Raw genomic sequence first — 27,541 nt, 5'->3', positions numbered from 1 at the left:
CCCCCCCTCCATAGCCGTCGTGGTTTGTCCAGTCTCTGCTGTTCCACCTGTGTCTGGAGGTGAATGGTGTAGGGGGTCATGCTGTGCCCCGCCCCACCCTACAGGAATTACTACAAGGCTGTATGGACCTGGTGCTGCACCAGTACCAGAACCTCATACACACAGCGCAGGACAAGGTAACACACACACAGCGCAGGACAAGGTAACACACACACAGCGCAGGACAAGGGAACACACACACACAGCGCAAGACAAGGGAACACACACACACAGCGCAGGACAAGGTAACACACACACACACAGTGCAGGACAAGGTAACACACACACACACAGCGCAGGACAAGGTAACACACACACACACAGCGCAGGACAAGGTAACACACACACACAGCGCAGGACAAGGTAACACACACACACACACAGCGCAGGACAAGGTAACACACACACACACACAGCGCAGGACAAGGTAACACACACACACACACAGTGCAGGACAAGGTAACACACACACACACACAGCGCAGGACAAGGTAACACACACACACACAGCGCAGGACAAGGTAACACACACACACACAGCGCAGGACAAGGTAACACACACACACACAGCGCAGGACAAGGTAACACACACACACACAGCGCAGGACAAGGTAACACACACACACACAGCGCAGGACAAGGTAACACACACACACACAGCGCAGGACAAGGTAACACACACACACACAGCGCAGGACAAGGTAACACACACACACACAGCGCAGGACAAGGTAACACACACACACACAGCGCAGGACAAGGTAACACACACACACACAGCGCAGGACAAGGTAACACACACACACACAGCGCAGGACAAGGTAACACACACACACACAGCGCAGGACAAGGTAACACACACACACACAGCGCAGGACAAGGTAACACACACACACACAGCGCAGGACAAGGTAACACACACACACACAGCGCAGGACAAGGTAACACACACACACACAGCGCAGGACAAGGTAACACACACACACACAGCGCAGGACAAGGTAACACACACACACACAGCGCAGGACAAGGTAACACACACACACACAGCGCAGGACAAGGTAACACACACACACACAGCGCAGGACAAGGTAACACACACACACACAGCGCAGGACAAGGTAACACACACATACACAGCGCAGGACAAGGTAACACACAGACACACACAGCGCAGGACAAGGTAACACACACATACACAGCGCAGGACAAGGTAACACACACATACACAGGACAAGGTAACACACACATACACAGGACAAGGTAACACACACACACACAGCGCAGGACAAGGTAACACACACACACACAGCGCAGGACAAGGTAACACACAGACACACACAGCGCAGGACAAGGTAACACACACATACACAGTGCAGGACAAGGTAACACACACATACACAGCGCAGGACAAGGTAACACACACATACACAGGACAAGGTAACACACACACACACAGCGCAGGACAAGGTAACACACACACACACAGCGCAGGACAAGGTAACACACACACACACAGCGCAGGACAAGGTAACACACACACACACAGCGCAGGACAAGGTAACACACACACACACAGCGCAGGACAAGGTAACACACACACACACAGCGCAGGACAAGGTAACACACACACACACAGCGCAGGACAAGGTAACACACACACACACAGCGCAGGACAAGGTAACACACACATACACAGCGCAGGACAAGGTAACACACAGACACACACAGCGCAGGACAAGGTAACACACACATACACAGCGCAGGACAAGGTAACACACACATACACAGGACAAGGTAACACACACATACACAGGACAAGGTAACACACACACACACAGCGCAGGACAAGGTAACACACACACACACAGCGCAGGACAAGGTAACACACAGACACACACAGCGCAGGACAAGGTAACACACACATACACAGCGCAGGACAAGGTAACACACACATACACAGCGCAGGACAAGGTAACACACACATACACAGGACAAGGTAACACACACACACACAGCGCAGGACAAGGTAACACACACACACACAGCGCAGGACAAGGTAACACACACACACACAGCGCAGGACAAGGTAACACACACACACACAGCGCAGGACAAGGTAACACACACACACACAGCGCAGGACAAGGTAACACACACACACACAGCGCAGGACAAGGTAACACACACACACAGCGCAGGACAAGGGAACACACACACAGCACAGGACAAGGGAACACACACACACACACAGCGCAGGACAAGGGAACACACAGCGCAGGACAAGGGAACACACACACACACAGCGCAGGACAAGGGAACACACAGCGCAGGACAAGGTAACACACACACACACAGCGCAGGACAAGGGAACACACAGCGCAGGACAAGGTAACACACACACACACAGCGCAGGACAAGGGAACACACAGGGCAGGACAAGGGAACACACAGGGCTGACACTGTAATCATAGAGCCTGGACAATGAAATGAGTTGTCATCCTAAAGAGATGAACATCCCCCTCTCTCTCCCCTTCCCCCCCTCTCTCCCCCCCCTCTCTCTCTCCAGGACTGTCTGTTCCCTATGACTCAGAACAGGTCTCTACAGCTGTTATTTGACCTGAGATATCTCACTGCTACCCTGGGTACCAAACTAGAGGATGGCAGGGGCTTCCGCTCTCAACAAGACCCCAGGTACACACACACACACACACACACACACACACACCTGGTCTCTCTATGTTACAGGGTTCAGTAACATCCTGGTCTCTGTGTGTTACAGGGTTCAGTAACATCCTGGTCTCTGTGTGTTACAGGGTTCAGTAACATCCTGGTCTCTCTATGTTACAGGGTTCAGTAACATCCTGGTCTCTCTGTGTGTTACAGGGTTCAGTAACATCCTGGTCTCTGTGTGTTACAGGGTTCAGTAACATCCTGGTCTCTGTATGTTACAGGGTTCAGTAACATCCTGGTCTCTGTGTGTTACAGGGTTCAGTAACATCCTGGTCTCTGTGTGTTACAGGGTTCAGTAACATCCTGGTCTCTCTGTGTGTTACAGGGTTCAGTAACATCCTAGTCTCTGTGTGTTACAGGGTTCAGTAACATCCTGGTCTCTGTGTGTTACAGGGTTCAGTAACATCCTGGTCTCTCTGTGTGTTACAGGGTTCAGTAACATCCTGGTCTCTGTGTGTTACAGGGTTCAGTAACATCCTGGTCTCTCTATGTTACAGGGTTCAGTAACATCCTGGTCTCTGTATGTTACAGGGTTCAGTAACATCCTGGTCTCTGTGTGTTACAGGGTTCAGTAACATCCTGGTCTCTGTGTGTTACAGGGTTCAGTAACATCCTGGTCTCTCTGTGTTACAGGGTTCAGTAACATCCTGGTCTCTGTGTGTTACAGGGTTCAGTAACATCCTGGTCTCTGTGTGTTACAGGGTTCAGTAACATCCTGGTCTCTGTGTGTTACAGGGTTCAGTAACATCCTGGTCTCTGTGTGTTACAGGGTTCAGTAACATCCTGGTCTCTGTGTGTTACAGGGTTCAGTAACATCCTGGTCTCTGTGTGTTACAGGGTTCAGTAACATCCTGGTCTCTGTGTGTTACAGGGTTCAGTAACATCCTGGTCTCTCTGTGTGTTACAGGGTTCAGTAACATCCTGGTCTCTCTGTGTGTTACAGGGTTCAGTAACATCCTGGTCTCTCTGTGTGTTACAGGGTTCAGTAACATCCTGGTCTCTGTGTGTTACAGGGTTCAGTAACATCCTGGTCTCTGTGTGTTACAGGGTTCAGTAACATCCTGGTCTCTGTGTGTTACAGGGTTCAGTAACATCCTGGTCTCTGTATGTTACAGGGTTCAGTAACATCCTGGTCTCTCTGTGTGTTACAGGGTTCAGTAACATCCTGGTCTCTCTGTGTGTTACAGGGTTCAGTAACATCCTGGTCTCTCTGTGTGTTACAGGGTTCAGTAACATCCTGGTCTCTCTGTGTTACAGGGTTCAGTAACATCCTGGTCTCTCTGTGTGTTACAGGGTTCAGTAACATCCTGGTCTCTCTGTGTGTTACAGGGTTCAGTAACATCCTGGTCTCTCTGTGTGTTACAGGGTTCAGTAACATCCTGGTCTCTCTGTGTGTTACAGGGTTCAGTAACATCCTGGTCTCTGTGTGTTACAGGGTTCAGTAACATCCTGGTCTCTGTGTGTTACAGGGTTCAGTAACATCCTGGTCTCTGTGTGTTACAGGGTTCAGTAACATCCTGGTCTCTGTGTGTTACAGGGTTCAGTAACATCCTGGTCTCTGTGTGTTACAGGGTTCAGTAACATCCTGGTCTCTGTGTGTTACAGGGTTCAGTAACATCCTGGTCTCTGTGTGTTACAGGGTTCAGTAACATCCTGGTCTCTGTGTGTTACAGGGTTCAGTAACATCCTGGTCTCTGTGTGTTACAGGGTTCAGTAACATCCTGGTCTCTCTGTGTGTTACAGGGTTCAGTAACATCCTGGTCTCTCTGTGTGTTACAGGGTTCAGTAACATCCTGGTCTCTGTGTGTTACAGGGTTCAGTAACATCCTGGTCTCTGTGTGTTACAGGGTTCAGTAACATCCTGGTCTCTGTGTGTTACAGGGTTCAGTAACATCCTGGTCTCTGTGTGTTACAGGGTTCAGTAACATCCTGGTCTCTGTGTGTTACAGGGTTCAGTAACATCCTGGTCTCTGTGTGTTACAGGGTTCAGTAACATCCTGGTCTCTGTGTGTTACAGGGTTCAGTAACATCCTGGTCTCTGTGTGTTACAGGGTTCAGTAACATCCTGGTCTCTGTGTGTTACAGGGTTCAGTAACATCCTGGTCTCTGTGTGTTACAGGGTTCAGTAACATTCTGGTCTCTCTCTATGTTACAGGGTTCAGTAACATCCTGGTCTCTCTGTGTGTTACAGGGTTCAGTAACATCCTGGTCTCTCTCTATGTTACAGGGTTCAGTAACATAGGGTTCAGTAACATCCTGGTCTCTATGTTACAGGGTTCAGTAACATCCTGGTCTCTGTGTGTTACAGGGTTCAGTAACATCCTGGTCTCTCTGTGTGTTTCAGGGTTCAGTAACATCCTGGTCTCTGTGTGTTACAGGGTTCAGTAACATCCTGGTCTCTCTGTGTGTTACAGGGTTCAGTAACATCCTGGTCTCTCTGTGTGTTACAGGGTTCAGTAACATCCTGGTCTCTCTGTGTGTTACAGGGTTCAGTAACATCCTGGTCTCTATGTTACAGGGTTCAGTAACATCCTGGTCTCTGTGTTACAGGGTTCAGTAACATCCTGGTCTCTATGTTACAGGGTTCAGTAACATCCTGGTCTCTGTGTGTTACAGGGTTCAGTAACATCCTGGTCTCTGTGTGTTACAGGGTTCAGTAACATCCTGGTCTCTGTGTGTTACAGGGTTCAGTAACATCCTGGTCTCTGTGTGTTACAGGGTTCAGTAACATCCTGGTCTCTGTGTGTTACAGGGTTCAGTAACATCCTGGTCTCTGTGTGTTACAGGGTTCAGTAACATCCTGGTCTCTATGTTACAGGGTTCAGTAACATCCTGGTCTCTGTGTGTTACAGGGTTCAGTAACATCCTGGTCTCTGTGTGTTACAGGGTTCAGTAACATCCTGGTCTCTCTCTATGTTACAGGGTTCAGTAACATCCTGGTCTCTGTGTGTTACAGGGTTCAGTAACATCCTGGTCTCTGTGTGTTACAGGGTTCAGTAACATCCTGGTCTCTGTGTGTTACAGGGTTCAGTAACATCCTGGTCTCTGTGTGTTACAGGGTTCAGTAACATCCTGGTCTCTCTGTGTGTTACAGGGTTCAGTAACATCCTGGTCTCTGTGTGTTACAGGGTTCAGTAACATCCTGGTCTCTGTGTGTTACAGGGTTCAGTAACATCCTGGTCTCTGTGTGTTACAGGGTTCAGTAACATCCTGGTCTCTGTGTGTTACAGGGTTCAGTAACATCCTGGTCTCTGTGTGTTACAGGGTTCAGTAACATCCTGGTCTCTGTGTGTTACAGGGTTCAGTAACATCCTGGTCTCTGTGTGTTACAGGGTTCAGTAACATCCTGGTCTCTCTGTGTGTTACAGGGTTCAGTAACATCCTGGTCTCTCTGTGTGTTACAGGGTTCAGTAACATCCTGGTCTCTGTGTGTTACAGGGTTCAGTAACATCCTGGTCTCTGTGTGTTACAGGGTTCAGTAACATCCTGGTCTCTGTGTGTTACAGGGTCCAGCAGGTGTGTGATTCGCTGGAGAGCTCCATTGATCCCTTTGACCTGGATGTGTTCATGCCGCCATTCAACAGCAACCTCAACCGCCTATCACAGAGGAGTTCGGTACGAATAGCCCCGCCCCCTGACACTACTAACGTGATTGGAGACTAAAATAAATCATGATAGTCAGTGTAGAGTAGGGTTATCCTGGGTTACCCTGATTTATCCTGGGTTACCCTGATTTATCCTGGGTTACCCTGATTTATCCTGGGTTACCCTGATTTATCCTGGGTTACCCTGATTTATTCTGGGTTACCCTGATTTATCCTGGGTTACCCTGATTTATCCTGGGTTACCCTGATTTATCCTGGGTTACCCTGATTTATCCTGTGTTACCCTGATTTATCCTGTGTTACCCTGATTTATCCTGTGTTACCTGTGTTATCCTGGGTTACCCTGGGTTACCCTGATTTATCCTGTGTTATCCTGTGTTATCCTGGGTTATCCTGGGTTACCCTGATTTATCCTGTGTTATCCTGATTTATCCTGTGTTATCTTGGGTTACCCTGTTACCCTGATTTATCCTGGGTTATCCTGGGTTACCCTGATTTATCCTGGGTTACCCTGTGTTACCCTGATTTATCCTGGGTTATCCTGGGTTACCCTGATTTATCCTGGGTTACCCTGGGTTACCCTGATTTATCCTGGGTTATCCTGGGTTACCCTGATTTATCCTGGGTTACCCTGTGTTACCCTGATTTATCCTGGGTTATCCTGGGTTACCCTGATTTATCCTGGGTTACCCTGTGTTACCCTGATTTATCCTGGGTTACCCTGATTTATCCTGGGTTACCCTGTGTTACCCTGGGTTATCCACTGTGTATTGATCGTTCAGTAACTTTGGTCACAATTTGTATTTCTCTCAGAGGTGCTGTTGGGGACTCAGATGTTGTATTGACGTTGTGATCATTTATGTGGTGTGTTTATATTGTACGATTGTGGTGTTTTGGTTGCGTTAAGGTTGTTGTGCTAACTTTGTGATAATGTTGTCATAACATTTAAAAGGGAATTTCCAGGTCAACAAAACAAAACAAAAAATGAAGAGAGAAATGGTTGATAGTAACGGAGAAAATGTCCAACTTCGGCCTCTTCTCTGAGAAGGCTGTTATATCATAATGACACAGCACCAAATGTTCTGTAAACACCGGCTGAGAGGCTCGTAGGATTTCACAGCGGCTACAGATCACAGAGGCTACAGATCACAGTGTTACAGATCACAGTGTTACAGATCACAGTGTTACAGATCACAGTGTTACAGATCACAGTGTTACAGATCACAGTGTTACAGATCACAGTGTTACAGGTCACAGTGTTACAGGTCACAGTGTTCCGGGTCACAGTGTTACGGATCACAGTGTTACGGATCACAGTGTTACGGATCACAGTGTTACAGATCACAGTGTTACAGATCACAGTGTTACAGATCACAGTGTTACAGATCACAGTGTTACAGATCACAGCCGCTACAGATCACAGCCGCTACAGATCACAGCCGCTACAGATCACAGCCGCTACAGATCACAGCCGCTACAGATCACAGCCGCTACAGATCACAGCCGCTACAGATCACAGCCGCTACAGATCACAGCCGCTACAGATCACAGCCGCTACAGATCACAGCCGCTACAGATCACAGTGTTACAGATCACAGTGTTACAGATCACAGCCGCTACAGATCACAGCCGCTACAGATCACAGCCGCTACAGATCACAGCCGTTACAGATCACAGCCGTTACAGATCACAGCCGTTACAGATCAGTGTTACAGATCACAGTGTTACATCCTGTACAACCCTCCTCACATCCTGTACAACCCTCCTCACATCCTGTACAACCCTCCTCACATCCTGTAAAACCACAACACTTGAAATCATGGAGTCTAGTGACCATCAACTCACATCCTGTAAAACCACAACACTTGAAATCATGGAGTCTAGTGACCATCAACTCACATCCTCTACAACCACAACACTGGAAATCATGGAGTCTCGTGACCATCAACTCACATCCTCTACAACCACAACACTGGAAATCATGGAGTCTAGTGACCATCAACTCACATCCTCTACAACCACAACACTGGAAATCATGGAGTCTAGTGACCATCAACTCACATCCTCTACAACCACAACACCGGAAGTCATGTGATTTACACACAGGCGAAATGTAGCAATATGCTAAAGCCCCGTGTTAATGACTTAATTCTCTTTAAATGTCCCCATTCCAAACACCGTGTTAATGACTTAATTCTCTTTAAATGTCCCCATTCCAAACACCGTGTTAATGTTGTGTGGTTCCAGGTGTTGTTGGGGTTGTTGACGGGGACAGAGAAGCAGTTTGTTTCCCGTGGTAACAGCGCAGCCTCTCAGGAACCCTACAACATCCTGCCGCTGGCCAGCACCCAGATCAGGTGACTACACACACCAGCACCCAGATCAGGTGACTACACACACCAGCACCCAGATCAGGTGACTACACACACCAGCACCCAGATCAGGTGACTACACACACCAGCACCCAGATCAGGTGACTACACACACCAGCACCCAGATCAGGTGACTACACACACCAGCACCCAGATCAGGTGACTACACACACCAGCACCCAGATCAGGTGACTACACACACCAGCACCCAGATCAGGTGACTACACACACCAGCACCCAGATCAGGTGACTACACACACCAGCACCCAGATCAGGTGACTACACACACCAGCACCCAGATCAGGTGACTACACACACCAGCACCCAGATCAGGTGACTACACACACACCAGCACCCAGATCAGGTGACAACACACACACCAGCACCCAGATCAGGTGACTACACACACCAGCACCCAGATCAGGTGACTACACACACCAGCACCCAGATCAGGTGACTACACACACACCAGCACCCAGATCAGGTGACTACACACACCAGCACCCAGATCAGGTGACTACACACACCAGCACCCAGATCAGGTGACTACACACACCAGCACCCAGATCAGATGACTACACACACCAGGACACATATTCATTAATAAAAAGTGAATACTGGTCCTATTAGATTACATGGACAGGGGGGACCTGATCCTAGACCAGCACTTTTACCTTGAGATGCCTTATGAGTAGGCTACAGGTCCTTTCGTATTATAGCCCAGTACCCTGTCTATAGGCTACATGTCCAGAACTATTTTAACCCAGTACCCTGTCTCTGTTCTCCAGGTTTGGGCTGTTACCTCTGAGCATGACCAACTCCCGTAAAACCAAGTCCTCCACACAGGGAACTGACATCACACGCCCACTGGTGAGTCACATGGACAGACGAGCGGGGGGGTGTTGGGGGAGGACGGACGGACCGGTGGGGGGTGTTGGGGGAGGACGGACGGACCAGTGGGGGGTGTTGGGGGAGGACGGACGGACCAGTGGGGGGGTGTTGGGGGAGGACGGACGGACCAGTGGGGGGTGTTGGGGGAGGACGGACGGACCGGTGGGGGGGTGTTGGGGGAGGACGGACGGACCGGTGGGGGGTGTTGGGGGAGGACGGACGGACCGGGGGGGGTGTTGGGGGAGGACGGACGGACCGGCGGGGGGGCTGTTTGGGGAGGGGTAGGACGGACGGACGGACTGGCGGGGGGAGGGGAGGACGGGGTCTGAGGTTGAACATATAACTGAGGTTTTCATATAAGCCTGCCTGTATGAATGTCAACCTCACCTCAAGTTTTAGTCTGTTTTTAACCTTGGCCATGTCTGTTGATTTCCTACAATGTGTATCATGATGTTTTATGTCTGCTTTTCCAGCTGTTTTGAGGGCAACAGACCCAGGACAGCAGCAACAGGTCATTGTGTGTGTGGGAGGTATCTTTAGTGTGTGGGTGGTATCTTTAGTGTGTGGGTGGTATCTTTAGTGTGTGTGGGTGGTATCTTTAGTGTGTGTGGGTGGTATCTTTAGTGTGTGTGGGTGGGTGGTATCTTTAGTGTGTGTGTGTGGGTGGTATCTTTAGTGTGTGTGTGTGGGTGGTATCTTTAGTGTGTGTGTGTGGGTGGTATCTTTAGTGTGTGTGTGTGGGTGGTATTTTTAGTGTGTGTGTGTGTGGGTGGTATCTTTAGTGTGTGTGTGTGTGGGTGGTATCTTTAGTGTGTGTGTGTGTGGGTGGTATCTTTAGTGTGTGTGTGTGTGGGTGGTATCTTTAGTGTGTGTGTGTGTGGGTGGTATCTTTAGTGTGTGTGTGTGTGGGTGGTATCTTTAGTGTGTGTGTGTGTGTGGGTGGTATCTTAGTGTGTGTGTGTGGGTGGTATCTTTAGTGTGTGTGTGGTATCTTTAGTGTGTGTGTGTGGGTGGTATCTTTAGTGTGTGTGTGTGGGTGGTATCTTTAGTGTGTGTAATGTCTTTAGTTATCTATCTTTAATGTGTTATATTCTATGTGCCATGAAGTGTTTTTGCAGTGGGGAGGTTTGCAGTGGGGAGGTTTGCAGTGGGGAGGTTTGCAGTTTGCTAAGCCAACTTCTATTTTTCCTGCGTTTGGTTTTTAACGTGGCTTCGGTTTGGTTTGATGTTGCCTCAGATCGCTAACTAACGAGAACATGTGATCAGTGTCCTCAATGCCATCCTATTCCCTGTAAAGAACACTGTTTTTGAGCCCTGTGGGTTTTGCTGACGGCTAACCTGGTTTCACGCTGTCTGCCGGGATCTACAGTCAATTTGATATTCGATTCATGAATCGGCAATGTTCCTATTTTTTATCTAAGAGGATTTTTCAATTCTCAACTGATTTTTGTAGTGACCAGACAAACAGCGAGTGTTCCAAACCGTATCTGTGACCAGACAAACAGCGAGTGTTCCAAACCGTATCTGTGACCAGACAAACAGCGAGTGTTCCAAACCGTATCTGTGACCAGACAAACAGCGAGTGTTCCAAACCGTATCTGTGACCAGACAAACAGCGAGTGTTCCAAACCGTATCTGTGACCAGACAAACAGCGAGTGTTCCAAACCGTATCTGTGACCAGACAAACAGCGAGTGTTCCAAACCGTATCTGTGACCAGACAAACAGCGAGTGTTCCAAACCGTATCTGTGACCAGACAAACAGCGAGTGTTCCAAACCGTATCTGTGACCAGACAAACAGCGAGTGTTCCAAACCGTATCTGTGACCAGACAAACTGCGAGTGTTCCAAACCGTATCTGTGACCAGACAAACAGCGAGTGTTCCAAACAGCGAGTGTTCCAAACAGCGAGTGTTCCAAACAGTATCTGTGACCAGACAAACAGCGAGTGTTCCAAACCGTATCTGTGACCAGACAAACAGCGAGTGTTCCAAACAGCGAGTGTTCCAAACAGCGAGTGTTCCAAACAGTATCTGTGACCAGACAAACAGCGAGTGTTTTCACATCAATTTTCCATGGGGGTGCATCTCAATACTCTGACGTGGCTTCCTCTCATTGTCTCCTCGCCTTCATCTGCACTGATCTGAACGAACAAAACAAAGGAAGCCGACCCGCTTCCTTGCTTATTAGGGAGGAGACAAGGACATGAGGCCAGGGTCGAGTTCATGTCACGCACACTATGGAAAACATTAGTTCAGGTAGTCATTCTCTATTTCTCTCAGTTCAGGTAGTCATTCTCTATTTCTCCCAGTTCAGGTAGTCATTCTCTATTTCTCCCAGTTCAGGTAGTCTCTCTCTATTTCTCTCAGTCCAGGTAGTCTCTCTCTATTTCTCCCAGTTCAGGTAGTCATTCTCTATTTCTCTCAGTCCAGGTAGTCTCTCAGTTCAGGTAGTCTCTCTCTATTTCTCCCAGTCCAGGTAGTCTCTCTCTATTTCTCCCAGTCCAGGTAGTCTCTCTCTATTTCTCTCAGTTCAGGTGGTCTCTCTCTATTTCTCTCAGTTCAGGTAGTCTCTCTCTATTTCTCCCAGTCCAGGTAGTCTCTCTCTATTTCTCTCAGTTCAGGTGGTCTCTCTCTATTTCTCTCAGTTCAGGTAGTCTCTATTTCTCCCAGTCCAGGTAGTCTCTCTCTATTTCTCCCAGTTCAGGTAGTCTCTCTCTATTTCTCCCAGTTCAGGTAGTCTCTCTCTATTTCTCCCAGTTCAGGTAGTCTCTCAATTCAGGTAGTCTCTCTATTTCTCCCAGTTCAGGTAGTCTCTCTATTTCTCCCAGTCCAGGTAGTCTCTCTCTATTTCTCCCAGTCCAGGTAGTCTCTCTCTATTTCTCCCAGTTCAGGTAGTCTCTCTCTATTTCTCCCAGTCCAGGTAGTCTCTCTCTATTTCTCCCAGTTCAGGTAGTCTCTCTCTATTTCTCCCAGTCCAGGTAGTCTCTCTCTATTTCTCCCAGTTCAGGTAGTCTCTCTCTATTTCTCCCAGTCCAGGTAGTCTCTCTCTATTTCTCCCAGTTCAGGTAGTCTCTCTCTATTTCTCCCAGTCCAGGTAGTCTCTCTCTATTTCTCCCAGTTCAGGTAGTCTCTCTCTATTTCTCTCAGTTCAGGTAGTCTCTCTCTATTTCTCCCAGTTCAGGTAGTCTCTCTCTATTTCTCCCAGTTAAGGTAGTCTCTCTATTTCTCCCAGTTCAGGTAGTCTCTCTATTTCTCCCAGTTCAGGTAGTCTCTCTCTATTTCTCCCAGTTCAGGTAGTCTCTCTCTATTTCTCCCAGTTCAGGTGGTCTCTCTCTATTTCTCCCAGTTCAGGTAGTCTCTCTCTATTTCTCTCAGTCCAGGTAGTCTCTCTCTATTTCTCCCAGTTCAGGTAGTCTCTCTCTATTTCTCCCAGTTCAGGTAGTCTCTCTATTTCTCTCAGTTCAGGTAGTCTCTCTCTATTTCTCCCAGTTCAGGTAGTCTCTCTCTATTTCTCCCAGTTCAGGTAGTCTCTCTCTATTTCTCCCAGTTAAGGTAGTCTCTATTTCTCCCAGTTCAGGTAGTCTCTCTCTATTTCTCTCAGTTCAGGTAGTCTCTCTATTTCTCTCAGTTCAGGTAGTCTCTCTCTATTTCTCCCAGTCCAGGTAGTCTCTCTATTTCTCCCAGTTCAGGTAGTCTCTATTTCTCTCAGTTCAGGTAGTCTCTCTCTATTTCTCTCAGTTCAGGTAGTCTCTATTTCTCCCAGTTCAGGTAGTCTCTCTCTATTTCTCTCAGTTCAGGTAGTCTCTATTTCTCTCAGTTCAGGTAGTCTCTCTCTTTCTCCCAGTTCAGGTAGTCTCTCTCTATTTCTCCCAGTCCAGGTAGTCTCTCTCTATTTCTCCCAGTTCAGGTAGTCTCTCTCTATTTCTCCCAGTTCAGGTAGTCTCTCTCTATTTCTCTCAGTTCAGGTAGTCTCTCTCTATTTCTCCCAGTTCAGGTAGTCTCTCTCTATTTCTCCCAGTTCAGGTAGTCTCTCTCTATTTCTCCCAGTTCAGGTAGTCTCTATTTCTCTCAGTTCAGGTAGTCTCTCTCTATTTCTCCCAGTTCAGGTAGTCTCTCTATTTCTCTCAGTTCAGGTAGTCTCTCTCTATTTCTCCCAGTTCAGGTAGTCTCTATTTCTCTCAGTTCAGGTAGTCTCTCTCTATTTCTCCCAGTTCAGGTAGTCTCTCTATTTCTCTCAGTTCAGGTAGTCTCTCTCTATTTCTCCCAGTTCAGGTAGTCTCTATTTCTCTCAGTTCAGGTAGTCTCTCTCTTTCTCCCAGTTCAGGTAGTCTCTCTCTATTTCTCCCAGTCCAGGTAGTCTCTCTCTATTTCTCTCAGTTCAGGTAGTCTCTCTCTATTTCTCCCAGTTCAGGTAGTCTCTCTCTATTTCTCTCAGTTCAGGTAGTCTCTCTCTATTTCTCCCAGTTCAGGTAGTCTCTCTCTATTTCTCTCAGTTCAGGTAGTCTCTCTATTTCTCTCAGTTCAGGTAGTCTCTCTCTATTTCTCTCAGTTCAGGTAGTCTCTCTATTTCTCTCAGTTCAGGTAGTCTCTCTCTATTTCTCCCAGTTCAGGTAGTCTCTATTTCTCTCAGTTCAGGTAGTCTCTCTCTATTTCTCTCAGTCCAGGTAGTCTCTCTCTATTTCTCTCAGTTCAGGTAGTCTCTCTATTTCTCCCAGTTCAGGTAGTCTCTCTCTATTTCTCTCAGTTCAGGTAGTCTCTATTTCTCTCAGTTCAGGTAGTCTCTCTCTTTCTCCCAGTTCAGGTAGTCTCTCTCTATTTCTCCCAGTCCAGGTAGTCTCTCTCTATTTCTCTCAGTTCAGGTAGTCTCTCTCTATTTCTCTCAGTTCAGGTAGTCTCTCTCTATTTCTCTCAGTTCAGGTAGTCTCTATTTCTCTCAGTTCAGGTAGTCTCTCTCTATTTCTCCCAGTCCAGGTAGTCTCTCTCTATTTCTCTCAGTTCAGGTAGTCTCCCAGTTCAGGTAGTCTCTCTCTATTTCTCCCAGTTCAGGTAGTCTCTCTCTATTTCTCTCAGTTCAGGTAGTCTCTCTCTATTTCTCTCAGTTCAGGTAGTCTCTCTCTATTTCTCCCAGTTCAGGTAGTCTCTCTCTATTTCTCCCAGTTCAGGTAGTCTCTCTCTATTTCTCTCAGTTCAGGTAGTCTCTCTCTATTTCTCTCAGTTCAGGTAGTCTCTCTCTATTTCTCTCAGTTCAGGTAGTCTCTATTTCTCTCAGTTCAGGTAGTCTCTCTCTTTCTCCCAGTTCAGGTAGTCTCTCTCTATTTCTCCCAGTTCAGGTAGTCTCTCTATTTCTCCCAGTTCAGGTAGTCTCTCTCTATTTTTCTCAGTTCAGGTAGTCTCTCAGTTCAGGTAGTCTCTCTATTTCTCCCAGTTCAGGTAGTCTCTCTCTATTTTTCTCAGTTCAGGTAGTCTCTCAGTTCAGGTAGTCTCTATTTCTCCCAGTTCAGGTAGTCTCTCTTTATTTCTCTCAGTTCAGGTAGTCTCTCAGTTCAGGTAGTCTCTATTTCTCCCAGTTCAGGTAGTCTCTCCCTATTTCTCCCAGTTCAGGTAGTCTCTCTCTATTTCTCTCAGTTCAGGTAGTCTCTCAGTTCAGGTAGTCTCTCAGTTCAGGTAGTCTCTCTCTATTTCTCCCAGTTCAGGTAGTCTCCCTATTTCTCCCAGTCCAGGTAGTCTCTCTCTATTTCTCTCAGTTCAGGTAGTCTCTCTCTATTTCTCCCAGTTCAGGTAGTCTCTCTCTATTTCTCCCAGTTCAGGTAGTCTCTCCCTATTTCTCCCAGTTCAGGTAGTCTCTCTCTATTTCTCTCAGTTCAGGTAGTCTCTCAGTTCAGGTAGTCTCTCAGTTCAGGTAGTCTCTATTTCTCCCAGTTCAGGTAGTCTCTCTCTATTTCTCTCAGTTCAGGTAGTCTCTCTCTATTTCTCCCAGTTCAGGTAGTCTCTCTATTTCTCCCAGTTCAGGTAGTCTCTCCCTATTTCTCCCAGTTCAGGTAGTCTCTATTTCTCCCAGTTCAGGTAGTCTCTCTCTATTTCTCCCAGTTCAGGTAGTCTCTATTTCTCCCAGTTCAGGTAGTCTCTCTATTTCTCTCAGTTCAGGTAGTCTCTCTATTTCTCTCAGTTCAGGTAGTCTCTCTATTTCTCCCAGTTCAGGTAGTCTCTCTCTATTTCTCTCAGTTCAGGTAGTCTCTCTATTTCTCTCAGTTCAGGTAGTCTCTCAGTTCAGGTAGTCTCTCTCTATTTCTCTCAGTTCAGGTAGTCTCTCTATTTCTCCCAGTTCAGGTAGTCTCTCTCTATTTCTCTCAGTTCAGGTAGTCTCTCTATTTCTCTCAGTTCAGGTAGTCTCTCTCTATTTCTCCCAGTTCAGGTAGTCTCTCCCTATTTCTCCCAGTTCAGGTAGTCTCTCAGTTCAGGTAGTCTCTCAGTTCAGGTAGTCTCTCTCTATTTCTCCCAGTTCAGGTAGTCTCTCCCTATTTCTCCCAGTTCAGGTAGTCTCTCCCTATTTCTCCCAGTTCAGGTAGTCTCTCAGTTCAGGTAGTCTCTCAGTTCAGGTAGTCTCTCTCTATTTCTCCCAGTTCAGGTAGTCTCTCCCTATTTCTCCCAGTTCAGGTAGTCTCTCCCTATTTCTCCCAGTTCAGGTAGTCTCTCTCTATTTCTCTCAGTTCAGGTAGTCTCTCTATTTCTCTCAGTTCAGGTAGTCTCTCAGTTCAGGTAGTCTCTCTCTATTTCTCCCAGTTCAGGTAGTCTCTCTATTTCTCTCAGTTCAGGTAGTCTCTCAGTTCAGGTAGTCTCTCTATTTCTCCCAGTTCAGGTAGTCTCTCTCTATTTCTCTCAGTTCAGGTAGTCTCTCTATTTCTCTCAGTTCAGGTAGTCTCTCAGTTCAGGTAGTCTCTCTCTATTTCTCTCAATTCAGGTAGTCTCTATTTCTCTCAGTTCAGGTAGTCTCTCTATTTCTCCCAGTTCAGGTAGTCTCTCTCTATTTCTCTCAGTTCAGGTAGTCTCTCTATTTCTCTCAGTTCAGGTAGTCTCTCTCTATTTCTCCCAGTTCAGGTAGTCTCTCCCTATTTCTCCCAGTTCAGGTAGTCTCCCAGTTCAGGTAGTCTCTCAGTTCAGGTAGTCTCTCAGTTCAGGTAGTCTCTCTCTATTTCTCCCAGTTCAGGTAGTCTCTCCCTATTTCTCCCAGTTCAGGTAGTCTCTCCCTATTTCTCTCAGTTCAGGTAGTCTCTCTCTATTTCTCCCAGTTCAGGTAGTCTCTCTCTATTTCTCTCAGTTCAGGTAGTCTCTATTTCTCCCAGTTCAGGTAGTCTCTCTCTATTTCTCTCAGTTCAGGTAGTCTCTATTTCTCCCAGTTCAGGTAGTCTCTCTCTATTTCTCCCAGTTCAGGTAGTCTCTCTCTATTTCTCCCAGTTCAGGTAGTCTCTCTCTATTTCTCTCAGTTCAGGTAGTCTCTATTTCTCTCAGTTCAGGTAGTCTCTCCCTATTTCTCTCAGTTCAGGTAGTCTCTCAGTTCAGGTAGTCTCTATTTCTCTCAGTTCAGGTAGTCTCTCTCTATTTCTCCCAGTTCAGGTAGTCTCTCTCTATTTCTCTCAGTTCAGGTAGTCTCTATTTCTCTCAGTTCAGGTAGTCTCTCTCTATTTCTCCCAGTTCAGGTAGTCTCTCTCTATTTCTCTCAGTTCAGGTAGTCTCTCTCTATTTCTCCCAGTTCAGGTAGTCTCTCTCTATTTCTCTCAGTTCAGGTAGTCTCTCTCTATTTCTCTCAGTTCAGGTAGTCTCTCAGTCCAGGTAGTCTCTCTCTATTTCTCCCAGTTCAGGTAGTCTCTCTCTATTTCTCTCAGTTCAGGTAGTCTCTATTTCTCTCAGTTCAGGTAGTCTCTCTCTATTTCTCCCAGTTCAGGTAGTCTCTCTCTATTTCTCCCAGTTCAGGTAGTCTCTCTCTATTTCTCCCAGTTCAGGTAGTCTCTCTCTATTTCTCCCAGTTCAGGTAGTCTCTCTCTATTTCTCCCAGTTCAGGTAGTCTCTCTCTATTTCTCTCAGTTCAGGTAGTCTCTATTTCTCTCAGTTCAGGTAGTCTCTCTCTATTTCTCCCAGTTCAGGTAGTCTCTCTCTATTTCTCCCAGTTCAGGTAGTCTCTCTCTATTTCTCTCAGTTCAGGTAGTCTCTCTCTATTTCTCCCAGTTCAGGTAGTCTCTCTCTATTTCTCCCAGTTCAGGTAGTCTCTCTCTATTTCTCCCAGTTCAGGTAGTCTCTCTCTATTTCTCTCAGTTCAGGTAGTCTCTATTTCTCTCAGTTCAGGTAGTCTCTCCCTATTTCTCTCAGTTCAGGTAGTCTCTCAGTTCAGGTAGTCTCTATTTCTCTCAGTTCAGGTAGTCTCTCTCTATTTCTCCCAGTTCAGGTAGTCTCTCTCTATTTCTCTCAGTTCAGGTAGTCTCTATTTCTCTCAGTTCAGGTAGTCTCTCTCTATTTCTCCCAGTTCAGGTAGTCTCTATTTCTCCCAGTTCAGGTAGTCTCTCTCTATTTCTCCCAGTTCAGGTAGTCTCTCTCTATTTCTCCCAGTTCAGGTAGTCTCTCAGTTCAGGTAGTCTCTCAGTTCAGGTAGTCTCTATTTCTCCCAGTTCAGGTAGTCTCTATTTCTCCCAGTTCAGGTAGTCTCTCAGTTCAGGTAGTCTCTCAGTTCAGGTAGTCTCTATTTCTCTCAGTTCAGGTAGTCTCTCAGTTCAGGTAGTCTCTCAGTTCAGGTAGTCTCTCCCTATTTTTCTCAGTTCAGGTAGTCTCTCTCTATTTCTCCCAGTTCAGGTAGTCTCTCAGTTCAGGTAGTCTCTCTCTATTTCTCCCAGTTCAGGTAGTCTCTCTCTATTTCTCCCAGTTCAGGTAGTCTCTCTCTATTTCTCCCAGTTCAGGTGGTCTTTCTCTATTTCTCCCAGTTCAGGTAGTCTCTCCCTATTTCTCCCAGTTCAGGTAGTCTCTCTTTATTTCTCTCAGTTCAGGTAGTCTCTCTCTATTTCTCTCAGTTCAGGTAGTCTCTCTCTATTTCTCTCAGTTCAGGTAGTCTCTCAGTTCAGGTAGTCTCCCAGTTCAGGTAGTCTCTCTCTATTTCTCTCAGTTCAGGTAGTCTCTCTCTATTTCTCTCAGTTCAGGTAGTCTCTATTTCTCTCAGTTCAGGTAGTCTCTCTCTATTTCTCCCAGTTCAGGTAGTCTCTCAGTTCAGGTAGTCTCCCAGTTCAGGTAGTCTCTCTCTATTTCTCTCAGTTCAGGTAGTCTCTCTCTATTTCTCCCAGTTCAGGTAGTCTCTCAGTTCAGGTAGTCTCCCAGTTCAGGTAGTCTCCCAGTTCAGGTAGTCTCTCTCTATTTCTCTCAGTTCAGGTAGTCTCTCTCTATTTCTCCCAGTTCAGGTAGTCTCTCAGTTCAGGTAGTCTCCCAGTTCAGGTAGTCTCTCTCTATTTCTCTCAGTTCAGGTAGTCTCTCTCTATTTCTCTCAGTTCAGGTAGTCTCTCTCTATTTCTCTCAGTTCAGGTAGTCTCTATTTCTCCCAGTTCAGGTAGTCTCTCTCTATTTCTCTCAGTTCAGGTAGTCTCTCAGTTCAGGTAGTCTCTCTCTATTTCTCTCAGTTCAGGTAGTCTCTCAGTTCAGGTAGTCTCCCAGTTCAGGTAGTCTCTCTCTATTTCTCTCAGTTCAGGTAGTCTTTCTCTATCTCTCCCAGTTCAGGTAGTCTCTCTCTATTTCTCTCAGTTCAGGTAGTCTCTCAGTTCAGGTAGTCTCTCTCTATTTCTCCCAGTTCAGGTAGTCTCTCTCTATTTCTCCCAGTTCAGGTAGTCTCTCTATTTCTCCCAGTTCAGGTAGTCTCTCTCTATTTCTCCCAGTTCAGGTAGTCTCTCTCTATTTCTCCCAGTTCAGGTAGTCTCTCTCTATTTCTCTCAGTTCAGGTAGTCTCTCCCTATTTCTCTCAGTTCAGGTAGTCTCTATTTCTCCCAGTTCAGGTAGTCTCTCTCTATTTCTCTCAGTTCAGGTAGTCTCTATTTCTCCCAGTTCAGGTAGTCTCTCTCTATTTCTCTCAGTTCAGGTAGTCTCTCCCTATTTCTCTCAGTTCAGGTAGTCTCTCAGTTCAGGTAGTCTCTATTTCTCTCAGTTCAGGTAGTCTCTATTTCTCTCAGTTCAGGTAGTCTCTCCCTATTTCTCTCAGTTCAGGTAGTCTCTCAGTTCAGGTAGTCTCTATTTCTCTCAGTTCAGGTAGTCTCTCTCTATTTCTCCCAGTTCAGGTAGTCTCTCTCTATTTCTCCCAGTTCAGGTAGTCTCTCAGTTCAGGTAGTCTCCCAGTTCAGGTAGTCTCTCTCTATTTCTCTCAGTTCAGGTAGTCTCTCTCTATTTCTCCCAGTTCAGGTAGTCTCTCAGTTCAGGTAGTCTCCCAGTTCAGGTAGTCTCCCAGTTCAGGTAGTCTCTCTCTATTTCTCTCAGTTCAGGTAGTCTCTATTTCTCTCAGTTCAGGTAGTCTCTCCCTATTTCTCTCAGTTCAGGTAGTCTCTCAGTTCAGGTAGTCTCTATTTCTCTCAGTTCAGGTAGTCTCTCTCTATTTCTCTCAGTTCAGGTAGTCTCTATTTCTCTCAGTTCAGGTAGTCTCTCCTATTTCTCTCAGTTCAGGTAGTCTCTCTCTATTTCTCCCAGTTCAGGTAGTCTCTCAGTTCAGGTAGTCTCTATTTCTCTCAGTTCAGGTAGTCTCTCCCTATTTCTCTCAGTTCAGGTAGTCTCTCAGTTCAGGTAGTCTCTATTTCTCTCAGTTCAGGTAGTCTCTATTTCTCTCAGTTCAGGTAGTCTCTCTCTATTTCTCCCAGTTCAGGTAGTCTCTCAGTTCAGGTAGTCTCCCAGTTCAGGTAGTCTCTCTCTATTTCTCTCAGTTCAGGTAGTCTCTCTCTATTTCTCCCAGTTCAGGTAGTCTCTCAGTTCAGGTAGTCTCCCAGTTCAGGTAGTCTCCCAGTTCAGGTAGTCTCTCTCTATTTCTCCCAGTTCAGGTAGTCTCTCAGTTCAGGTAGTCTCCCAGTTCAGGTAGTCTCTCTCTATTTCTCTCAGTTCAGGTAGTCTCTCTCTATTTCTCTCAGTCCAGGTAGTCTCTCTCTATTTCTCCCAGTTCAGGTAGTCTCTATTTCTCCCAGTTCAGGTAGTCTCTCTCTATTTCTCTCAGTCCAGGTAGTCTCTCTCTATTTCTCTCAGTTCAGGTAGTCTCTCTCTATTTCTCTCAGTTCAGGTAGTCTCTCTCTATTTCTCTCAGTTCAGGTAGTCTCTCTCTATTTCTCTCAGTTCAGGTAGTCTCCCAGTTCAGGTAGTCTCTCTATTTCTCCCAGTTCAGGTAGTCTCTCTCTATTTCTCTCAGTTAAGGTAGTCTCTCTCTATTTCTCTCAGTTAAGGTAGTCTCTCTCTATTTCTCCCAGTTCAGGTAGTCTCTCTCTATTTCTCCCAGTTCAGGTAGTCTCTCTCTATTTCTCTCAGTTCAGGTAGTCTCTATTTCTCTCAGTTCAGGTAGTCTTTCTCTATTTCTCTCAGTTCAGGTAGTCTCTCTATTTCTCCCAGTTCAGGTAGTCTCTCAGTTCAGGTAGTCTTTCTCTATCTCTCCCAGTTCAGGTGGTCTCTCTCTATTTCTCCCAGTTCAGGTAGTCTCCCAGTTCAGGTAGTCTCTCTCTATCTCTCCCAGTTCAGGTAGTCTCTCAGTTCAGGTAGTCTCTCTCTATTTCTCTCAGTTCAGGTAGTCTCTCTCTATTTCTCTCAGTCCAGGTAGTCTCTCTCTATTTCTCTCAGTTCAGGTAGTCTCTCTCTATTTCTCTCAGTTCAGGTAGTCTTTCTCTATCTCTCCCAGTTCAGGTAGTCTCTCAGTTCAGGTAGTCTCTCTCTATTTCTCTCAGTTCAGGTAGTCTCTCTCTATTTCTCTCAGTCCAGGTAGTCTCTCTCTATTTCTCTCAGTTCAGGTAGTCTCTCTCTATTTCTCTCAGTCCAGGTAGTCTTTCTCTATTTCTCCCAGTTCAGGTAGTCTCCCAGTTCAGGTAGTCTCTCTCTATTTCTCCCAGTTCAGGTAGTCTCTCTCTATTTCTCCCAGTTCAGGTAGTCTCTCTATTTCTCCCAGTTCAGGTAGTCTCTCTCTATTTCTCCCAGTTCAGGTAGTCTCTCTCTATTTCTCCCAGTTCAGGTAGTCTCTCTCTATTTCTCTCAGTTCAGGTAGTCTCTCCCTATTTCTCTCAGTTCAGGTAGTCTCTATTTCTCCCAGTTCAGGTAGTCTCTCTCTATTTCTCTCAGTTCAGGTAGTCTCTATTTCTCCCAGTTCAGGTAGTCTCTCTCTATTTCTCTCAGTTCAGGTAGTCTCTCCCTATTTCTCTCAGTTCAGGTAGTCTCTCAGTTCAGGTAGTCTCTATTTCTCTCAGTTCAGGTAGTCTCTATTTCTCTCAGTTCAGGTAGTCTCTCCCTATTTCTCTCAGTTCAGGTAGTCTCTCAGTTCAGGTAGTCTCTATTTCTCTCAGTTCAGGTAGTCTCTCTCTATTTCTCCCAGTTCAGGTAGTCTCTCTCTATTTCTCCCAGTTCAGGTAGTCTCTCAGTTCAGGTAGTCTCCCAGTTCAGGTAGTCTCTCTCTATTTCTCTCAGTTCAGGTAGTCTCTCTCTATTTCTCCCAGTTCAGGTAGTCTCTCAGTTCAGGTAGTCTCCCAGTTCAGGTAGTCTCCCAGTTCAGGTAGTCTCTCTCTATTTCTCTCAGTTCAGGTAGTCTCTATTTCTCTCAGTTCAGGTAGTCTCTCCCTATTTCTCTCAGTTCAGGTAGTCTCTCAGTTCAGGTAGTCTCTATTTCTCTCAGTTCAGGTAGTCTCTCTCTATTTCTCTCAGTTCAGGTAGTCTCTATTTCTCTCAGTTCAGGTAGTCTCTCCCTATTTCTCTCAGTTCAGGTAGTCTCTCTCTATTTCTCCCAGTTCAGGTAGTCTCTCAGTTCAGGTAGTCTCTATTTCTCTCAGTTCAGGTAGTCTCTCCCTATTTCTCTCAGTTCAGGTAGTCTCTCAGTTCAGGTAGTCTCTATTTCTCTCAGTTCAGGTAGTCTCTATTTCTCTCAGTTCAGGTAGTCTCTCTCTATTTCTCCCAGTTCAGGTAGTCTCTCAGTTCAGGTAGTCTCCCAGTTCAGGTAGTCTCTCTCTATTTCTCTCAGTTCAGGTAGTCTCTCTCTATTTCTCCCAGTTCAGGTAGTCTCTCAGTTCAGGTAGTCTCCCAGTTCAGGTAGTCTCCCAGTTCAGGTAGTCTCTCTCTATTTCTCCCAGTTCAGGTAGTCTCTCAGTTCAGGTAGTCTCCCAGTTCAGGTAGTCTCTCTCTATTTCTCTCAGTTCAGGTAGTCTCTCTCTATTTCTCTCAGTCCAGGTAGTCTCTCTCTATTTCTCCCAGTTCAGGTAGTCTCTATTTCTCCCAGTTCAGGTAGTCTCTCTCTATTTCTCTCAGTCCAGGTAGTCTCTCTCTATTTCTCTCAGTTCAGGTAGTCTCTCTCTATTTCTCTCAGTTCAGGTAGTCTCTCTCTATTTCTCTCAGTTCAGGTAGTCTCTCTCTATTTCTCTCAGTTCAGGTAGTCTCCCAGTTCAGGTAGTCTCTCTATTTCTCCCAGTTCAGGTAGTCTCTCTCTATTTCTCTCAGTTAAGGTAGTCTCTCTCTATTTCTCTCAGTTAAGGTAGTCTCTCTCTATTTCTCCCAGTTCAGGTAGTCTCTCTCTATTTCTCCCAGTTCAGGTAGTCTCTCTCTATTTCTCTCAGTTCAGGTAGTCTCTATTTCTCTCAGTTCAGGTAGTCTTTCTCTATTTCTCTCAGTTCAGGTAGTCTCTCTATTTCTCCCAGTTCAGGTAGTCTCTCAGTTCAGGTAGTCTTTCTCTATCTCTCCCAGTTCAGGTGGTCTCTCTCTATTTCTCCCAGTTCAGGTAGTCTCCCAGTTCAGGTAGTCTCTCTCTATCTCTCCCAGTTCAGGTAGTCTCTCAGTTCAGGTAGTCTCTCTCTATTTCTCTCAGTTCAGGTAGTCTCTCTCTATTTCTCTCAGTCCAGGTAGTCTCTCTCTATTTCTCTCAGTTCAGGTAGTCTCTCTCTATTTCTCTCAGTTCAGGTAGTCTTTCTCTATCTCTCCCAGTTCAGGTAGTCTCTCAGTTCAGGTAGTCTCTCTCTATTTCTCTCAGTTCAGGTAGTCTCTCTCTATTTCTCTCAGTCCAGGTAGTCTCTCTCTATTTCTCTCAGTTCAGGTAGTCTCTCTCTATTTCTCTCAGTCCAGGTAGTCTTTCTCTATTTCTCCCAGTTCAGGTAGTCTCCCAGTTCAGGTAGTCTCTCTCTATTTCTCCCAGTTCAGGTAGTCTCTCTCTATTTCTCTCAGTTCAGGTAGTCTTTCTCTATCTCTCCCAGTTCAGGTAGTCTCTCTCTATTTCTCTCAGTTCAGGTAGTCTCTCAGTTCAGGTAGTCTCTCTCTATATCTCCCAGTTCAGGTAGTCTCTATTTCTCTCAGTTCAGGTGGTCTCTCTCTATTTCTCTCAGTCCAGGTAGTCTCTCTCTATTTCTCTCAGTTCAGGTAGTCTCTCTATTTCTCCCAGTTCAGGTAGTCTCTCTCTATTTTTCTCAGTTCAGGTAGTCTCTCAGTTCAGGTAGTCTCTATTTCTCCCAGTTCAGGTAGTCTCTCTTTATTTCTCTCAGTTCAGGTAGTCTCTCAGTTCAGGTAGTCTCTCAGTTCAGGTAGTCTCTATTTCTCCCAGTTCAGGTAGTCTCTCCCTATTTCTCCCAGTTCAGGTAGTCTCTCTCTATTTCTCTCAGTTCAGGTAGTCTCTCAGTTCAGGTAGTCTCTCAGTTCAGGTAGTCTCTATTTCTCTCAGTTCAGGTAGTCTCTCCCTATTTCTCTCAGTTAAGGTAGTCTCTCTCTATTTTTCCAGTTCAGGTAGTCTCTCTCTATTTCTCCCAGTTCAGGTAGTCTCTCAGTTCAGGTAGTCTCTCTCTATTTCTCTCAGTTCAGGTAGTCTCTCTCTATTTCTCCCAGTTCAGGTAGTCTCTCTATTTCTCCCAGTTCAGGTAGTCTCTCTATTTCTCCCAGTTCAGGTAGTCTCTCCCTATTTCTCCCAGTTCAGGTAGTCTCTATTTCTCCCAGTTCAGGTAGTCTCTCTCTATTTCTCCCAGTTCAGGTAGTCTCTATTTCTCCCAGTTCAGGTAGTCTCTCTATTTCTCTCAGTTCAGGTAGTCTCTCTCTATTTCTCCCAGTTCAGGTAGTCTCTCTCTATTTCTCTCAGTTCGGGTAGTCTCTCAGTTCAGGTAGTCTCTCTATTTCTCCCAGTTCAGGTAGTCTCTCTCTATTTCTCTCAGTTCAGGTAGTCTCTCTATTTCTCTCAGTTCAGGTAGTCTCTCAGTTCAGGTAGTCTCTCAGTTCAGGTAGTCTCTCTCTATTTCTCCCAGTTCAGGTAGTCTCCCAGTTCAGGTAGTCTCTATTTCTCTCAGTTCAGGTAGTCTCTCCCTATTTCTCCCAGTTCAGGTAGTCTCTCCCTATTTCTCCCAGTTCAGGTAGTCTCTCTCTATTTCTCCCAGTTCAGGTAGTCTCTCAGTTCAGGTAGTCTCTCTATTTCTCTCAGTTCAGGTAGTCTCTCAGTTCAGGTAGTCTCTCTCTATTTCTCCCAGTTCAGGTAGTCTCTCTCTATTTCTCTCAGTTCAGGTAGTCTCTCTCTATTTCTCCCAGTTCAGGTAGTCTCTCTATTTCTCCCAGTTCAGGTAGTCTCTCTCTATTTCTCTCAGTTCAGGTAGTCTCTCTCTATTTCTCCCAGTTCAGGTAGTCTCTCTATTTCTCCCAGTTCAGGTAGTCTCTCTCTATTTCTCTCAGTTCAGGTAGTCTCTCTCTATTTCTCCCAGTTCAGGTAGTCTCTCTATTTCTCCCAGTTCAGGTAGTCTCTCTCTATTTCTCTCAGTTCAGGTAGTCTCTCTCTATTTCTCCCAGTTCAGGTAGTCTCTCTATTTCTCCCAGTTCAGGTAGTCTCTCTATTTCTCCCAGTTCAGGTAGTCTCTCTCTATTTCTCCCAGTTCAGGTAGTCTCTCTCTATTTCTCTCAGTTCAGGTAGTCTCTCTATTTCTCTCAGTTCAGGTAGTCTCTCTATTTCTCTCAGTTCAGGTAGTCTCTCTATTTCTCCCAGTTCAGGTAGTCTCTCTCTATTTCTCTCAGTTCAGGTAGTCTCTCTATCTCTCCCAGTCCAGGTAGTCTCTCTCTATTTCTCTCAGTTCAGGTAGTCTCTCTATTTCTCTCAGTTCAGGTAGTCTCTCTCTATTTCTCCCAGTTCAGGTAGTCTCTCTATTTCTCTCAGTCCAGGTAGTCTCTCTCTATTTCTCCCAGTTCAGGTAGTCTCTCTATTTCTCCCAGTTCAGGTAGTCTCTCTCTATCTCTCCCAGTTCAGGTAGTCTCTCTCTATCTCTCCCAGTTCAGGTAGTCTCTCTATTTCTCCCAGTTCAGGTGGTCTCTCTCTATTTCTCTCAGTCCAGGTAGTCTCTCTCTATTTCTCCCAGTCCAGGTAGTCTCTCTCTATTTCTCCCAGTCCAGGTAGTCTCTCTCTATTTCAGTTTCAACCCGTTATCTTCTGTATAGTGCCTAATGAACATCAACAAGTTCTGACTGTTAAGTCATTCACCCCATATCTGTTGTTTGAAATCCTCTCCTCCATTTCTCTCTCCCCTCCTATAGGCCTCACCCACCTGTAAACCCGCCCATGACGACACCTTCCGCCCTGGCAACCTGTTCAGACAGCTAGCCAATCAGGAGGAGGAGCCCGTGGCGCCACCGTCGCTATTCAAGCTGGGCTGGCTCTCTGGCATGTAGTGCACTACTTTTCTCTCTATTCCCACTATGTAGTGCACTACTTTTGACAAGGACCTATGGGAACTATTCCCACTATATAGGGAATAGGGTGCCATTTAACACTGAACCCAAATAAGGAGTGTGACTGTTTGTATTCTTTAAACACCTTGTACTGTACAGAGACTGTTAGAAGATATGAATCAATATTACAGTTTGAACAGATTATTCATGAGATTGTGTTGATGTGTGATTTATTTCATTAATGTAGTGGAGATAATGTTTTAGTATATACCTGACCACTGTCTGGGTCCTGCTGATAGTCACATACACACAGTACATACACACAGTACACACACACAGACAGACAGACACAGACAGACACCCAGACAGACAGACAGACAGACAGACAGACAGACAGACAGACAGACAGACAGACAGACAGACAGACAGACAGACAGACAGACAGACAGACAGACAGACAGACAGACAGACAGACAGACAGACAGACAGACAGACAGACAGACAGACAGACAGACAGACAGACAGACAGACAGTACACCCAGACAGACACAGTACACCCAGACAGACAGACAGTACACCCAGACAGACAGACAGTACACCCAGACAGACACCCAGACAGACAGTACACCCAGACAGTACACCCAGACAGACAGACAGACAGACAGACAGACAGACAGACAGTACACCCAGACAGACAGACAGTACACCCAGACAGACAGACAGTACACCCAGACAGACAGACAGTACACCCAGACAGACAGACAGACAGACAGACAGACAGACAGACAGACAGACAGTACACCCAGACAGACAGACAGTACACCCAGACAGTACACCCAGTACACCCAGTACACCCAGACAGACAGACAGACAGACAGACAGACAGACAGACAGACAGACAGACAGACAGACAGACAGACAGACAGACAGACAGACAGACAGACAGACAGACAGACAGACAGACAGACAGTACACCCAGTACACCCAGACAGTACACCCAGTACACCCAGTACACCCAGACAGACAGACAGTACACCCAG

The 27,541-nt window shown here is 46.3% G+C and overlaps 1 protein-coding gene across 1 annotated transcript in view; it reads left to right on the top strand.

The window, feature by feature from the left end:
- The window catches only part of LOC124021439 (conserved oligomeric Golgi complex subunit 1-like), a 42,297-nt gene extending 15,585 nt beyond the window's left edge, over nt 1-26,712 (top strand). Inside the window, 6 exon segments of the mRNA XM_046336628.1 lie at nt 15-176; nt 2,609-2,733; nt 6,279-6,387; nt 8,625-8,734; nt 9,538-9,619; nt 26,367-26,712. Of these exon segments, the coding sequence (XP_046192584.1) occupies nt 15-176; nt 2,609-2,733; nt 6,279-6,387; nt 8,625-8,734; nt 9,538-9,619; nt 26,367-26,501 (723 nt within the window). The 3' untranslated portion in view covers nt 26,502-26,712.
- The last annotated feature ends 829 nt before the right edge of the window (nt 26,713-27,541 follow it).

Source organism: Oncorhynchus gorbuscha, unplaced genomic scaffold (assembly GCF_021184085.1).
Source record: "Oncorhynchus gorbuscha isolate QuinsamMale2020 ecotype Even-year unplaced genomic scaffold, OgorEven_v1.0 Un_scaffold_1115, whole genome shotgun sequence".
Classification (NCBI taxonomy): Eukaryota; Metazoa; Chordata; class Actinopteri; order Salmoniformes; family Salmonidae; genus Oncorhynchus; species Oncorhynchus gorbuscha.
The sequence above is the reverse complement of the archived record's forward strand: the minus strand, read 5'-3'. Positions and strand labels throughout refer to the sequence as shown.